The sequence below is a fragment of the Malus domestica genome, chromosome 01 (genome assembly GCF_042453785.1).
Source record: "Malus domestica chromosome 01, GDT2T_hap1".
Lineage (NCBI taxonomy): Eukaryota > Viridiplantae > Streptophyta > Magnoliopsida > Rosales > Rosaceae > Malus > Malus domestica.
In genome coordinates, this window is record NC_091661.1 from 18034457 (window position 1) to 18049720 (window position 15264).

Sequence of the window (15264 nt, forward strand, 5' to 3'; positions counted from 1 at the left end):
CCTTACACTTTGACGAAGGAATTTAGGATTACTATAATTTTAAAATGACTGTAATTGAAATGATGAGATTTTATTTTTTAGAATTTATGAATTTTTTTGTTTGATTAACCAAAATAACAATGAAATTGAATACAAAATTTGTTATTTTTAAACTCTCAATTATAGAAATTGAAAATGATACATATTTACATGGAATTTAAACTTGGAAATTGGAGTTCCCAAATTTCAAGTTTTTTTTTTATGCGGAAATTCTAAATTTCTATATTTATGAATCAAAAGAAGGGAATTAGTGCATGTCAATTTATAAATTATAACTTTAATTCAAATTCCAAGTTTATTTCTCTTATCCAAACATAGTGTCAGAGATAGAAATTAAGAACTCGTTACAAAACCCTGTTAACTAGAGGCGAAGGTTTTGCCAGTTGGCGCTGTAGACTGTAGAGCAAAGAGATGATTTTCTAAACCGAAGTCGTTTTTTGGTCATATAATTTTCTAAGGGATCGTAGGCAAGTCAGGATGGCCGAGTGGTCTAAGGCGCCAGACTCAAGTTCTGGTCTTCGAAAGAGGGCGTGGGTTCAAATCCCACTTCTGACATTTGTTTCCACTTTTTTACTATTTTTCTAATGGGCGCCATAAATTGGGCCAACCTTTCTCAAAGGCGTCAACGTTGCCAGGAAATTATAGCATTCATGGTGTTGCTTTGTTTAAATGCTTATGCTGTAGGTTTTGATATGCCGATGCTCGTCTCGGAATGCAACAGCAGACTTGAGACATCCCTAGGGGTGTGCCAACTGCTCCTCAAGTTTCTGTAAGCTGATTCATGCCTACCACATCGCTTCCAACAAATAAAACTTCATGCCTAAAGTCCTACTCATGGTGCACTCGAAGATGGATTACACATTACGTTTCCTCCATGTCCAATCTCTTCTAATCCCTTCTAAATGAAAATTCATTCACCTCTGCCTTCAGCGTGCTACTTTGAATTTTATGAGTTATCCAATCGAAACGAAGCCTAAATTCTTAGGCTATTGTACTACGAAATGGATATGGTTTCCATTAATCCATATCAAGAAGCCTGAAATAAACTTCGTTTCTTTTCAAAGAAGATAAAAACAAGAGATTACTGAAATAAAAGCTAACTGAACTGGTTTAAATCTCAAGATATATACGAAATTCACGAAAAAGAATCGACAAATCAATAGGAAGAGATACTCTCCAAAATTTGTATTGAGATCCAACATGAAACTGAAGATGAATTGAAAATTAAAACGCGTGTTATGGAGGTTTAGTTTAAACATAGAAAACAAATAGATCAAATATCAGAAAAAGACTGCCCAAAATAATATCAAATAGCGATTGAAAAACCTGCTGAAAAAGAATGATCATCAGACCTAGATGCCCCAACTTATAAACAGAGAACTCCAATGCAGGGGCGGTATTTAGATGAGCCTCGACTAACATCAGCCATGGGTATTAACAGCTTCCCAGGCCAAGTTCTTCGGGACGGGAAGGGCCATGTCCCAAGCCTGCTGGGCAGCATTCCTTAGCAGCCTAATGGTGGCCACATTGGCATCCAAGAAGGACAAACTCTTGTAAGGCAAATTGTGCTTCTTGCATAGTTCCTTCACAGTGGGAGAAATCTTCCTCAGCTGGGAACGGGGTAATCGGGGGAACAAATGATGCTCAAGTTGAAACTGCAGGCCACCATAGAACCAGTCCATCCAACTCGAGCACGAAATATCCACAGTACCAGCTGTCTGCTTCTCGAACCAATCGTTCCCAGTTGGTGGTCCAAGATAAGTATCTCCTGTGAAATGGTTCAAAGTGAACTGAATGTGCTGAAGTGCTGTCACTGCAAAGCTCGCCAACACAAACATAAACCTCTCCCTCCAATTAGGCAGACACGAAACAAGGAGAGGAAACCAAGTCCAGAAAACAAGGATTCCCATTATGTTCAAAGCTCTATCTGGGATGCTTCTCTTGGAGAACAGTAGCAAGAACGTCTGAATAAACAAGTTAACCCTTCCAACAATCATGATCGGGTAATATGTAAAATGCTGGTGGCTGACTAAAAATCTAGCCACAGCATCAAATGTCAGCTCTCTTCCATAAAAGGTTGACGTTATTGAATGAAAGAATTTCGTGGACACAGCAAACACCGGCATGTGCTGAAGATCGGGATCATAGTCAAGGCTGTTGCAGGCAATGTGGTGGGCATTGTGAGTCCATTTCCACCAAGCAATGCTGATCCCAGTCAGGCAATTTCCGGCCAGAAATTGTGCCATTTTGTTGTACCTGCGGCTCGACATAACCTGGTAATGCCCAGAGTCATGCCCTATATAGGCACCCTGAACCCAGAGGACCCCCAACAAACAACCGCAACCAAAATGAACCAACACACTCTCAGACTTCAACACACCATACACAACAAGGTAAAGCATAACCAGAATACTAATCACAGAGTAAAGAGCCACATGCCCTTTGTTTTCGAACAAACCGAGCTGGTTAAACTCGGAAGCAAGCTTCCTGTAATCCTTGGAGACCTCCGAGATCTCGAAATCTTTCAGATGGTACCCAGTGAAGAACTTTCCCAGGTACTTCCATGCGGACGGAGGATGGTAGGCAATGAATCCATCAGTGACGTCCTGGCCGGACATATTGAAGAGAATGGCATCCCCACCCGGGTGATCTTTCGCCCAATCAGTGATATTGTAAACCTTGCCCTGGATAGAGATCCACAAATCCGAAGGCTTGTTGTGCAGCTTCAGCTGCTCGACAGTAATGTACTTCTTCTCACCCTCCATTGTTGTCCAATCCTAATGAAATCCGATCCAAAAACAATCAGATTTCCAAACAAAGGATCCGGATATGGATCGGACAACACAAACGAATCAAACCCAGATAACCCTTCCGGATCTGATTTCTGGGTTTTGATACAAACACAAAAGCAAAGCAAAATCCTGCAGTTTTAATCAAAATAAAAAACAGCAGAAATGCAGAGAAAAGAAGGAGAAAGATTGAAGATTTCTTCCAGATTCAATCACAAACTAACAGTTACAGCAAAATACTGCAAGTAATAAAGCAAAATGCAGAACAAAGTATACTTAATATAGACAAAAAAGGAGAAAGATTGAACCTTTCCTCAAGCGTTTAGTCAAACACACGCTCTTCCCAGCAAAATACCTCCCCACTTTCCGAGCAATTAGAATAAAATGCTGAATGGGTAGACACCCACTTTCCAAATTTTCTCCAACTGCCCCCAAAGTCTTCTGGGTTTCCAGAAGAAATTTCAAAACTGTCTCCAAGATATTTTCGAGCCTCTGCTGCGTTTTACAGCGCTAGTGTGCTTGTGTGAGAGAGAATATACCCGAAGAAAGGAGGGAGAGGGAGAGATAGAGACCCACTAATGGACAAAAGCCACAAAACAGGTTTAGTGAATCGGCACCCCTCGTCTCGTACACAACGCGCTGATGTGTGTGGAAAGTTGTATTTTCGCCAATGCCGGTATCATTGACCTGTGGCGGTGAAAAAACGAAGGAGGCAAGTTAAAGCGCGTTTTCTACCGTCGGGGGTGCCGGCCGCTCGGTGGGTGAATGAAGAAGTGTGTGCATCTCCTAGGAGAGAATATGTTAAATTGGGCAATGGCAGATAATATAACACCTGGCAATATTCCGCACCTCTCAACGATAATGTAAAACATAACCATATCGGAATGATTCAGTAATTGTGGATATATTTTAGGCTCATATAAATGTTGAGTAATACTATTCATAATATATTTTTATATTATATTTTTATACTATTTTAGGTAGCATCTGATGTGAACAGTTACATCATTTGAAAAATTTGCAAAACTCAAAGAAAGAAATAAGAAATACTTCTCGTATATCATAATCATCATTTAATTAACTAGTTTTTATTAATTATTAGTTTATTAAATGCTGAACTAAATTAAAAAATCTGATTAATCCAAATGATGTAGATATCAACATCAAATGCCACCTAAGATGGTATGAAAACGTGATATAAAAATATGTTATGAATAACATTACTCATAAATGTTTGTGTGTAATTTTTAATACTTTAAATCGTTTACTAGTAGTTAAGAAGAGATTGAAATGCATTGTTATGGTCTTTTAATAAATAACATATCATGGCGGAGTCACTAACAGACCATTTTTTTTTAAAGAAAAACGATAGTGTAAATCATGGAAAAAGCACAAAAGTTGTGCAAGAGTCCAATGGTGAAAAATGACATACATGGACGTGGATGGAAGATGTGTTAGGTTTGTTTGGATCTATTAGAGACGAAGCTTCGTAAGGCTAAATAATAGCCACACACTTTTCCTTCTTCTTTTTTCCTTTTTAATAGCCACATACTTTTCCTTTTCTTTTTTTTTTCCTTTTTTTGTCACACTTTTATTAAAGCTAAGTAGAAAGAAATATTGAATAGGATTAAACAATAGTGCATAGGAGAAAAATGGTTTTGGCGAATTGGTAAAGGACTTCTAAGTTTTATAATAGGGAACTTTAACGAAAAGCACCCGGTACTGTTCACTTTAACGAAAAACCATATTTTTACACTAAAAAGTCAATCCTTGTACTATTCACTTTACCCTTTATTTTGTCCTTATCATTAAAACTCAAAGTTTTCAAGCCCTTTTCATTAGTTTTCCTTTTATAATATTTAGGTCGAGGAGGAAGGACAATACAAAACATTAGAGAAGTGAGATTAAAAATGCATTTTATGATCATACAAATTTATGAAGGTGAGATTTGCAAATGACAAAGGACATGTAAAGTTCCTTCTTTTTCAATATAAGATTCATACTTTCAGCATACACATCCTCATATGTGGGTAATTTTGAAGTTAATATGTGAGACAACATATATAGGATAATGTGAAATATCTGTTGTCGTTGGGCTTCCTATAAGCCAACTTGTTATATCGTGAAAAAAGTTAAGGTTTCACATTGATTTGAAACACATATTTCTGAACAAATTGAATTTCAGCTATCGTCTCGATGGTGTGAAAAAATTCAATTGCCATTTGAGATTAAAAATTAAAAAAAAGGACTTGTGGGATTTATTTATATGTCATATCAGCATATAAAATATAATTTTACAAAATTATAATAGAATGACGATATTAATCAACGAGACTTATTTTCAGAAACTACATTAATCAATTCTTAATTTCACGAATCATCTCGATAGTAATTGTTAATTTATAGGATTATTTGTGATAAAAATTTACATTTATATTTAAATTTATTATTATATTTTAATGTATAAGTTTTGTGGTGGATAAGCGGGTGTTGATTATGCATACACGTGTCAAACACAAGAGGTAGAGGTAGTCATATTTTTTTATACAAATAACTGGTAGAGAAGAAAATATCTGAAGCATCAGTACTGGCTGATATGGCCCGTGGTCCTCGGATACGGATCCGGATCCCCTCCTGATCTTAAAAAATTGAGACCGCTGAGCAGGTAATCGTGATCATTGAAATTTAATCAAACGGCTATAATTATTATAATTTTAAAGAATCTTTTATTTATAACCATTGGATTAAATTTTAACGATTACAATCGCTTACTCAACCTGCTCAATTTTTAAAGATCAGGAGGGGATCCAGATCTTTCGGATACAATCATACAATCACATGACACCCTTAGCTGTGCTGTGTTTTGTGGGCCAATACCATTCAACAGAAAATCAAAAACCGAGTGCTCCATTAGTGGAACGCATCTACATGTTTTGTGGGCCAATACCATCCAACAGCAAATCAAAAACTGAGTGCTCCATTAGTGGACCGCGTCAATATGTAGAATTAAGTAACCAATCACTTTATTAATTTTTAAATATTATAATTATAAAAGTGTAGCAGGACAACAACGCATGCCCAATGTCTAATTACGTGATTAACTTGTCAACCTTAATTGCCATTTTTTGCTAGACCTGGCTTCCTTGGCCTTCCAGTTCTCATACACTTCCATGACCTCCTATTTATGCGGTCACAGTTAAGTCACATAAACATTTTATATCACTATTATTTTTTGTCTTATTATCTATATAAAAAAATCAATATAAAATGTTGACGTGGTTTAACCGTGACCGCACAAAATAGAAGAGGATGAGAGTGTATCAGAATTGGGAGGACAGAGAAGCCAGGTCCTTTTTTGCCATGGCCCCAACAAAAATACCATATATGTCAGGCCAATGACACCACAACCACCTTGAAAGTGGCAAAGCAACATATTCAGAGCAATTACATCCCTAAAAAAAAGTGTCAGCACCAGCCCATTTATCTACTCAGTGAATAGTAATATACCACAATGAACAGTAATAGGCCAAAGCATCTCCACTACTGAAAGAATTGGTGAAGTTGCCTACCGGTTGGAGTTGCCTCCGGAGTTATCTAAGGTTCATAATGTGTTCCACGTCTCTATGCTTCGACATTATATTTCTGATCCTTCTCATGTGATCCCTCCTCAACCGCTAGAGATTAATCCGGATTTGACATATGATGAGGAACCAGTCACTATCTTGGATTGGAAAGATAAGGTTCTAAGGAACAAGACGGTGAGTTTGGTGAAGGTGTTGTGGAGGAACCATTCTGTAGAAGAAGCTACCTAGGAGACAGAAGATCGAATGAGAGAGATGTACCCAAGATTATTCTATGGGTACTAAGCGGTTTATTTGGTTGTGGGAATTTCGGGGACGAAATTCTATAAGGAGGGGAGATTGTCACAGCCCGTTCCGGGATTTCATATTATTGGGGACATGAAATGTCGGATTTAACCTTAGCGGGTATTAAGGTATGTGTGTGTGACGTTATTTGGATTAATTTTCTAAGTTTTGGATTAAAATTTTGGTTTTATAAAATTGTGGTTAGGGAATTAGGTGATATGGATGGTGAGGATTAGATGTTGGACCACCTCACACCCCCCTTGTCCTCTCCCTCTTCCCGTATCACTCTCTCTCCTCCCTCACGATTCTCTCACTCTCTCGCACCCATACGTACGGACCTCGCCAAAACTCCCCAAAACTCAGTGGATCAAAGCAAATAAGGTAAGATTCTTCATCCTTGTGATGTTCTGAGTTGATTGGTGCTAGTTTTAGGACGTGGAACCTTCGTTATCACGTGAAACCCGAACCCCCCAATTTGTGTCACTGTTCATGCACACATGAAATGTTGTGTTTTAGGGAATTCTAAGCTTATAGTGAACTTAGTGAGGTCCCAAGGAAGCTCAGAGTACTTCGTTTGAAGGTTTTGGACATCGAAATCACTAGGTTCGATTTTGGCCGGTTTTGCTTAGAATTTTCCGATGAGATTTAGCTGTTTTTAGAGCCTTAAAGTAGTATATTGTGAAACTACATGCTTGGGGCTTCAAATTGATATAAAATACGAAGAAAATGGTTGAGAAACGAAGGAGAACAAGGCAATCGAAATTTCCTAGTTTTCCGGCCACTGGAAAGTTCAGTCCGGCGAGCCGAGGTTAGGGGTGATGCGCGTGGGGGCGCATGTCCCCGTGCCTGTCCTGGCGCGTGCGGCTTCCAAAAAATTTTCTAAAAATTTCTCGACGTCCGTGACGTCGAGTAGGTCGATGTGGTATATTCATATACCCAAATTGAGTATCGTATGAGAAGTTATTTCGAATTGTTGGTTATGTGTTTAAATTAACGTTTTTATAGTTGTTTCGCATATAGGTGACACCTATCCCGAGGACGAGCGCATCCAGGGACGTCACGGGGGTTACGACCCATCGACTTACCAGTGAATTGGCAGTTTTGTTTTCGTATTACCTATATACTACTGTTTTTCCCAGAAAATGCGTTTATATGAAAATATGATTTAAATTGCCATGCATGCAATTATTGAGATATTTGAATTGATAATTGACGCATATATATGTGAATTGACGCGATGGACGCACATGTGAGTTTTTATATTATTCAGATGAGTTATTTTATGTGAATTGCATTGAAAGCTCATAACCTGCACCCTAGGTGTTAGTACTTATATTATTATTCACCACACCGCACGCTCGTCTTGGATCCAAGTAGGTGGATGTCGTACAGACCATGTGAGAGTTCCGACATGCTAGTCGTATAGATCACTAGATGTGATTCCGACTAGTGGGTGACCTTAGTTATGCGCGCTGATGATTGATGAGAGAAGCACTAGAGCGTATTTATACACCTTTCATCGTACAGACTACCATATGTAGTTCCGAGTGACGTGCAGAGTTGGGCCGTATAGGTCACTGTGGTGACTCCGGCTGAGTGGGATGTTGAGCTATAGAATCAGCCGTACATGACCATTGTAGGGTCTCCGGTTGATTTATTATTTCACCTGATTGATATTGATGCATTCTGATTATATTTTGGCATGGCATGACACATTCTTTCTGAGATGTTATCTTGATAGATGGTGAGCTGAGTTTTGATGATATGTGTATATATATGTCTATATACTATTTTTTGGGAAAGTATACAGGTTTTACGGTGAGGGGTTAGAAATGTTTTAAATGAAATGTTTTGGAAAATCTTTGGTTTTACTGACCCACTCATCTTTGTTTTGTGCCCCTCCAGGTTCTAGTTAGCAGTTGGTGGCTCTCGAGGTCTTTTTCGGCATTCTGACAGACGCTCTTCATGTAGGACTCACCTGCGGGTGTTGTACTTTAATTATTGTCCTACTTGACTGCACTTAGACCTACGCTCTGAACTTGTGTGTTTTACTTATTAACTCCCCTTTTTATGCTAGTAGGTTGTTCTGTTAGTGATTGGTTTAAATTCCTTCATATTTCTGTTATATCTTGCTTCCGTGTCGCACTTTTGGCTACGTCACGCTCACGTGACGGCCAGCACGCCTTGATTCTCCAGATCGGGGTGTGTCAGTGGTGGGGGCCCAAGCTAGGATGTGACAACCACTACACCACAAGTGCTTCTTGTTCATTAGCTTCTCCATTTTTTTATAAAACGAAAATCTATTTTCTTCATAATAAACCTTTTTTTTTTTTTATCAAACTTCTTAATAAACTGATTAAACGAATCAAGGGATTTGCAGAGCTTTGAAGATGTTAAAACTGTCACATGGACATACAATAGTAAAAAATGGCAGCAAATTGTCTTCAACCGAGCCTTCAATTTTCTACGTGGCACTGAGTGAATTGAAGGCAAAGCCTTTTACTATCAAATTTGACAGTTGCGTTCAAATTCATTTAATTTTAGTAGATGTGATGAAATATATAATAAATGTTATTTTGTGTTTCAAGTATTTGATTTGTTATCTCAATAATTGGACTCCACAAAGAGATGAAACGAATTATATACTGAATTTGTTATTTAACAAATCTGGTGGAGTAAAAAATTGTACAAAATTTTAAAAGGAACTTTAACGAAAAGCTCCTAGTATTGTTCATTTCAAAGAAAAACCACATTTTTACACTAAAAAGTCAATCATAGTACTATTCATTTTACCATTTATTTTGTCATTTTCGTTAAAACTCAAAGTTTTCAATATTAGTTTACCACATAAGCCATCAAATATCATTTTTTTCAATCTTTAATGTTTTGAGATGCTTCAAAACGTAGCTTTTTATAGTAGCTAAAAGCATAAAAGTCCACTTTTGGTTGGTTTGTCTTTCGCTCAAGAAAGTTTCTCTACCACAGAGCATGAAAGCAAGATTGCCTGCATAAATTGTGGCCTAGAGAATGAATAAAATCTTTGGTGGTACAAATCGCAACCACTTTTCTTTGATTCATTAAAGACTTTGAATTTGAGATGTCACAGCGACAGTGTAGTGTAACATTGAAAAGTCTGAAAATCTCTCTCAAAGGGAGGTGTTACTTTAAATACTAATTACTCTCGTCAGTCCCCAGAACAAAGGGTTATAATGGCATTCCTTTGCCCTTGAATACACACCCTACAGAGATGAATGGCGCCAATATCGCATCGATAAGTGCCTATATCATGTGGAATGAATACTGTTTTGGCGTGTTATCAAACATTATTATCGGTAAAAGGCATCAGGCACAGAAAATTTCTAAACTAGTGAAAGAACGGAATGAATAAGAAAACACATAAATAACTTGTAAAGAAATTGCCTTTCATCAAACTTTGACCTGCAAGTCTTACAAAAGGCCTAACCAAAATAAACGGGCAGAGTCTCAGAGAGATACACTTCTATAATTTTGTACCAAATAAAAACTCAGAAAATGGACAGTTAAATCCCCTTTTCTACTGCAAGTTCAGAGACAAAACATACCGAAATCATATAATGCAGAAGAGAAATGCCAAATGAAAAGTGATACCAAATCCACAATCGACAAAACACATCTGCTTCTTCGTCCTAGATAGATGCCCCAAACTTGTAAAAAAAAGGGCAAAATGTAAACAAACCGATGTGTGTGGTGTGGGGCAGTATATATATATATATATATATATATATATTGACTTGCTCTCCAAGAGGTCTCAGCCATGAGTGTTCAAAGCTTCCCAGACCAAGTTCTTCGGGACTGGATTCGACAGGTCTCTAGCCTGGAGGGCGGCAGTCCTTAGAGTCCTGAGTGTGGCCTTATTGGCCTCCCAGAAGGACAAGCTCCTGTATGGCAAATTGTGCTTCTTGCACAACTCCTTCACAGTAGGAGCAATCTTCCTCAGTTGTCCGCGAGGCATTCGCGGAAACAAATGATGTTCGAGCTGGAACTGCAGCCCGCCGAAGAACCAATCCATCTTAGTTGAGCAGGAGATATCGACAGTCCCCGCGGCTTGCTTCTCGAACCAGTCATTGCCATTGGGGGCACCGAGATAGGTGTCGCCGGAGAAATGATTCAATGTGAATTGGATGTGCTGGAGGGATGTCACTGCAAATGCTGCCAGCACAAACATAACCCTCTCACTCCAGTTGGGCAAACACGAAACGAGGAGAGGAAACCATGTCCAGAAAACTAGGATTCCCATGATGTTCAATCCTCTGTTTGGGACATCCCGCCTCGAACACAAGAGCAAGAATGTCTGGATGAACAAATTAACCCTCCCCACCATCATAACCGGATAATATGTAAAGTGCTGGTAGCTGACCAAAAACCTAGCCAGAGGATCAAATGTCAAAACTCTCCCGTAAAAAATCGAGGTGATCGAATTGAAAAACTTAGTGGAGACGGCGAAAACCGGAATGTGCTGGAGATCCGGGTCGTAATCGAGGCTGTTGCAGGCAATGTGGTGGGCATTATGAGTCCACTTCCACCAGGCGATGCTGATTCCCGTAAGGCAATTACCGGCAACAATCTGGGCAATGTTGTTGCACAGTTGGCTTGGCATTACCTGGTAATGCCCGCAATCATGTCCGACGTAAGCTCCCTCTATCCACAACATCCCCAGAAGCATCCCGCTCATCAAATGCACCAAAACGCTGTCGGACTTCAAAACTCCGTACACGGAGAGGCAGAACATGATTGAAATGATGGTGATCGAGCACAGAGCGCCGTGCCCCTTCTTCTCGAACAAACCCGCCTTCGAAAACTCCGTTGCCATTCTTCTGTAATCTTTCGACACTTCGGAGACCTCGAAATCTTTGAGATAAATTCCGGTGGAGAATTTCTTGAGGTACTGCCATGCAGTGCGGGGATGGTAAGCGATGAACGCGTCTGTAACATCCAGGCCACCCAGATTGTACAGAATGGTATCGCCGCCGGGGTGATCTTTCGTCCAATCGGAGACATTGTAGACCTTGCCCTGGATAGAGATCCATAAATCTCCAGGCTTGTTGTGTTTCTTCAACTCCTCTACAGAAATATACTTCTTCTCCACCTCCATTTTTGAACAACAATAAAATCCCAACAACAATTTCACCAAAAAAAACAAAAAAAGATGAACAGTAAACAATTTTTTCTTTCCACACACCAATCAAACCGAGAAAATCCCTGTGTTCATGGGTCAGTTTTTTTCTTTGGAACAAAAAAAACGAACCCAGTAGGACGTTGGGATAATCTCAGATTTGATTTGGGTTTTTTGGATCTGTTTTCAAACTATTTCTTTCTTATCTCTCAATTTCTCTGGGTTTTCTTTGGATTTGTTTTTGGGTTGCAATGTGATTCTCTTTCTTATTTCTAACAAAAATCATATTTGGAATCAGATTTATATGGAAACAGGGGAAGTTGAGAGGATGAGTTTTGTTGTTTGCAGCGAGGCACGCGGTCCAGCGTCCACTTTTTAAAACCAACTCAATACGTAACACCGCATTTATAAAAACCTAAAGCAGGTGACAGTCACGTGATTCCAGGCTCTAGCGGTACAAAATAGTGTTATTATTCCAAGATGCTATCCACGTATTTTTTTTTACTTCAAATACATTTTCTTAATTTGTATCCGTCGGACCAATTGAATTAAATAAAATCAAATGATAGAAATTCACTAATAAAAGGTAAAACAATTTAAAAATCAAACCACACCGATTTTATGTTGGTTTGGTTCGATTTTGATACTTCTGAAACCGATCAAAATCAAATTAAATTGACTATATATCTTTTAATTATCATTTTATTTATTTTACATTTCAACATACTTTTTTTTTTAACAAACGATATTATCTCCATTAAGGGATGAGAGATTGGGATAAGTCTCACAATGGACTAGCAATAATGTGGTTCAAATTCACCTTTGTGCGAGAATCAAACCTAAGACCGCTCACTTATAAGTGAAGAGGAATATCACTAGACCGTAGTACTAAGTGGCTACATTTCAACATACTATAGGTTATTTGGATGTCTAATTATACATGTACATTGTACAGTAAGTGTTTACATATTATAAGTTGTAATGACTAATACTAATTACAAGATTTGTTTGTGTTTTAGGCTTATTTGAGATTGTAACAAATAAATTGTATGTTAACATGAGATTTTATATGATTGAAACTTAGTATTAGTTAACTTGATGAAATTTTTATGTTTAGAAAACTTAATCTTTTAATCAGACTGGAATGTGTGACATGTAATTTTCTACATGTCTTGAAATGTTGTACATTTTTTTATCAATGCGTGGGTATTAGGCTTAAAACGACCGAGCCAAACCGAACTAAACCAATTACAATAACTTGGTTTTGTTATGTTTCAATAGTGATATTGATCAAACCGAACTAAACCAAATCATTGAATGCTAGTTGGTTTGATTATATTTTTTATGCCAAGCCAATCCGCGCCCACCTGTAAAACTTAATAGGATACTAGTACTTACCGACATACTTTTTCTAATTTTTTTAATCTTTTTTTTCTTTGTGACAAAGACTAAGAAAATGAAATTTATGCTAAAAGTCATGCAATATACAGAATCTTAGGACTAGTGGCTGTCTTCAAGTCATGTTTATTTATTTCTTTACATTAATTTTAGAGTTTTTTTTTTAGTACAATGACATATCTTATATTAAGAAGATAATGAGTTTGACTAAGTCATACAATGAGTAATCTAATTTAGTATCGAACTTGACATATGCGAAATTTAAACATAAAACTTCTTATTTATAAATAAAAATAAATACCACCAAATCATATACTGAAATTTATATGATTTTTTTTTTAAACTACTGAATTTTATATGATTATCAATTTGGAAATGTACGCATCGGGCTCGCGGCTCACATGCACACGCGTGGCGTGAAAAGACAACCGATGGCTTTGCTTCGAAGCGCACCACGACTCAGTTTGTGGAGGGGAGCACCTGTGGCTGTAAAGCAAAGCAACTTTAAGAATCCTTTTCAATGGAAAAATATCTATATAGATATCACTTCCAAAAATCTATATATATATATATATATATATATAGATGTAGATATTTATTTTTGTTTTTTATTTCCTTCTATAGGGTTATAGAGATGCGAATATAAGTTACTCTGCCAAGAATATACTTAAATATGGGTGGCATGCTTTGATTCGGTGTAGGTTTGAGTGAAATTTGATTTTTTTTTTTTGCGGTTCGGTTCTGTATAGTTTTGAAACTTGAATCGAAATAAAATCAAACCATTTGGTTTTGGAAGGGGGGATGCTTGTACCATTTTTTTCTCTATTTTTTAGATACGGATAATTTAGGAATATTTTAAATTACATGGGTGCCAGAAAAATTTGTAAATTTAATTACGTGTGCCAACAAAAAATAAAATATCTAAAGATAAAAATTAGGTGTACAAATAATCACTTGTTTTTTTTTTCTTCAGAATTTTGTTACACATGGATTACTTACCGCTAATGAAATGATTGGTATTAACTTTAGTGTGAGTCTCATATTCTTGACAAAATAAAAATATAAGTGGTCATCAATCATAGACTCGTAATCCTGAACTAACAAAAAATTTCCAAAATTAAGAGGCACTTAATTAGTTCATTCAGTTTTCTTATGGGCACCAAATTTCTCTAATGATAAAATAGAAGCGAGAGTCAAACCCTAATACTGAATATACGGTTAACCACCCGCAAGGATATGTCGTATAAGCTAAAATTAATTTTATCCATATTTGTCAAAAGTATATTATTTGAAAACAGAGTAATTATTTGTTACAAAAAATAGGACGTACATTTTTGGTAGTTTCATCCATTGTTGGTTCCGCCTAATGATTCCAATTTAAAATGTTACTTTTAACCTCGAATTTTTTAGGACGAAATGGAATTTTTCTTTGCAAGCGAGGACATCATAAAATTATTATTGTTAAGGACTGCGTCTTCATTTTTTGACCTTTTCCACGTTGTTTCGTTTATTTTGCACATGCATGTGTACTGAATGCGTGGACGTTTAAGCAAACAAGTATTTGAAAAAAAATCGTTATATAGTTAACTTGATAAAAATATTGGAAACTTCGTGTGGTTTTCTTGCAGAATATAGTAACATTTCCAACCGTACCAATTTATATGCACTCACTCGCTCTCATATTTTTGTGGATAACTACAAACGTGGATTTTACGCATTTGGATGTGGTGGTTTTCGTTTTAGGGCTTGCAACTACTCATATATCCCACCAAAAATATTTGTCGATGGGGTTGGTGGGTGGTTTGCACAGTGAAATTAAGGTCAGATATTTATTTATAAGCCTGTATGTCAACATAGCCACCACACAAAAAAATTCAAATTCCATTGGGCAAGATGTGAGATGCTATGCTTACCTCGACGGTCCACTTTGGTGGATCCAAACTCGACTTTGTTTTCAATAAATTAGTCCGAATTGGTCTGCAGTTATGTATTTTTGTAAGTAGAATTGGCTCATTTGGAT

The 15264-nt window shown here is 37.3% G+C and overlaps 2 protein-coding genes and 1 non-coding gene across 3 annotated transcripts; 1 reads left to right on the forward strand and 2 right to left on the reverse strand.

Annotated features, from left to right (window-relative positions):
- Positions 1–510: 510 nt before the first annotated feature.
- On the forward strand, positions 511–594 carry TRNAL-CAA (transfer RNA leucine (anticodon CAA)). Its single transcript has one exon. It is a non-coding gene; the product is annotated as a tRNA-Leu (tRNA).
- A 601-nt stretch (positions 595–1195) lies between these two features.
- LOC103407115 (delta(8)-fatty-acid desaturase 1-like) lies at positions 1196–3725 on the reverse strand. The gene is made up of 2 exons (XM_008346095.4): positions 3137–3725; positions 1196–2816 (listed from the first exon to the last, which is right to left on the reverse strand). Exon 2 carries the CDS (start codon positions 2802–2804, stop codon positions 1461–1463), a length of 1344 nt encoding a protein of 447 aa, XP_008344317.2. The 5' UTR covers positions 2805–2816; positions 3137–3725; the 3' UTR covers positions 1196–1460.
- Positions 3726–10095: 6370 nt separating this feature from the next.
- On the reverse strand, positions 10096–12295 carry LOC103407203 (delta(8)-fatty-acid desaturase 1-like). The gene has a single exon (XM_008346181.4). The coding sequence runs from the start codon at positions 11823–11825 to the stop codon at positions 10482–10484; it is 1344 nt and encodes a 447-aa protein (XP_008344403.2). The 5' UTR covers positions 11826–12295; the 3' UTR covers positions 10096–10481.
- Between the last annotated feature and the right edge of the window lie 2969 nt (positions 12296–15264).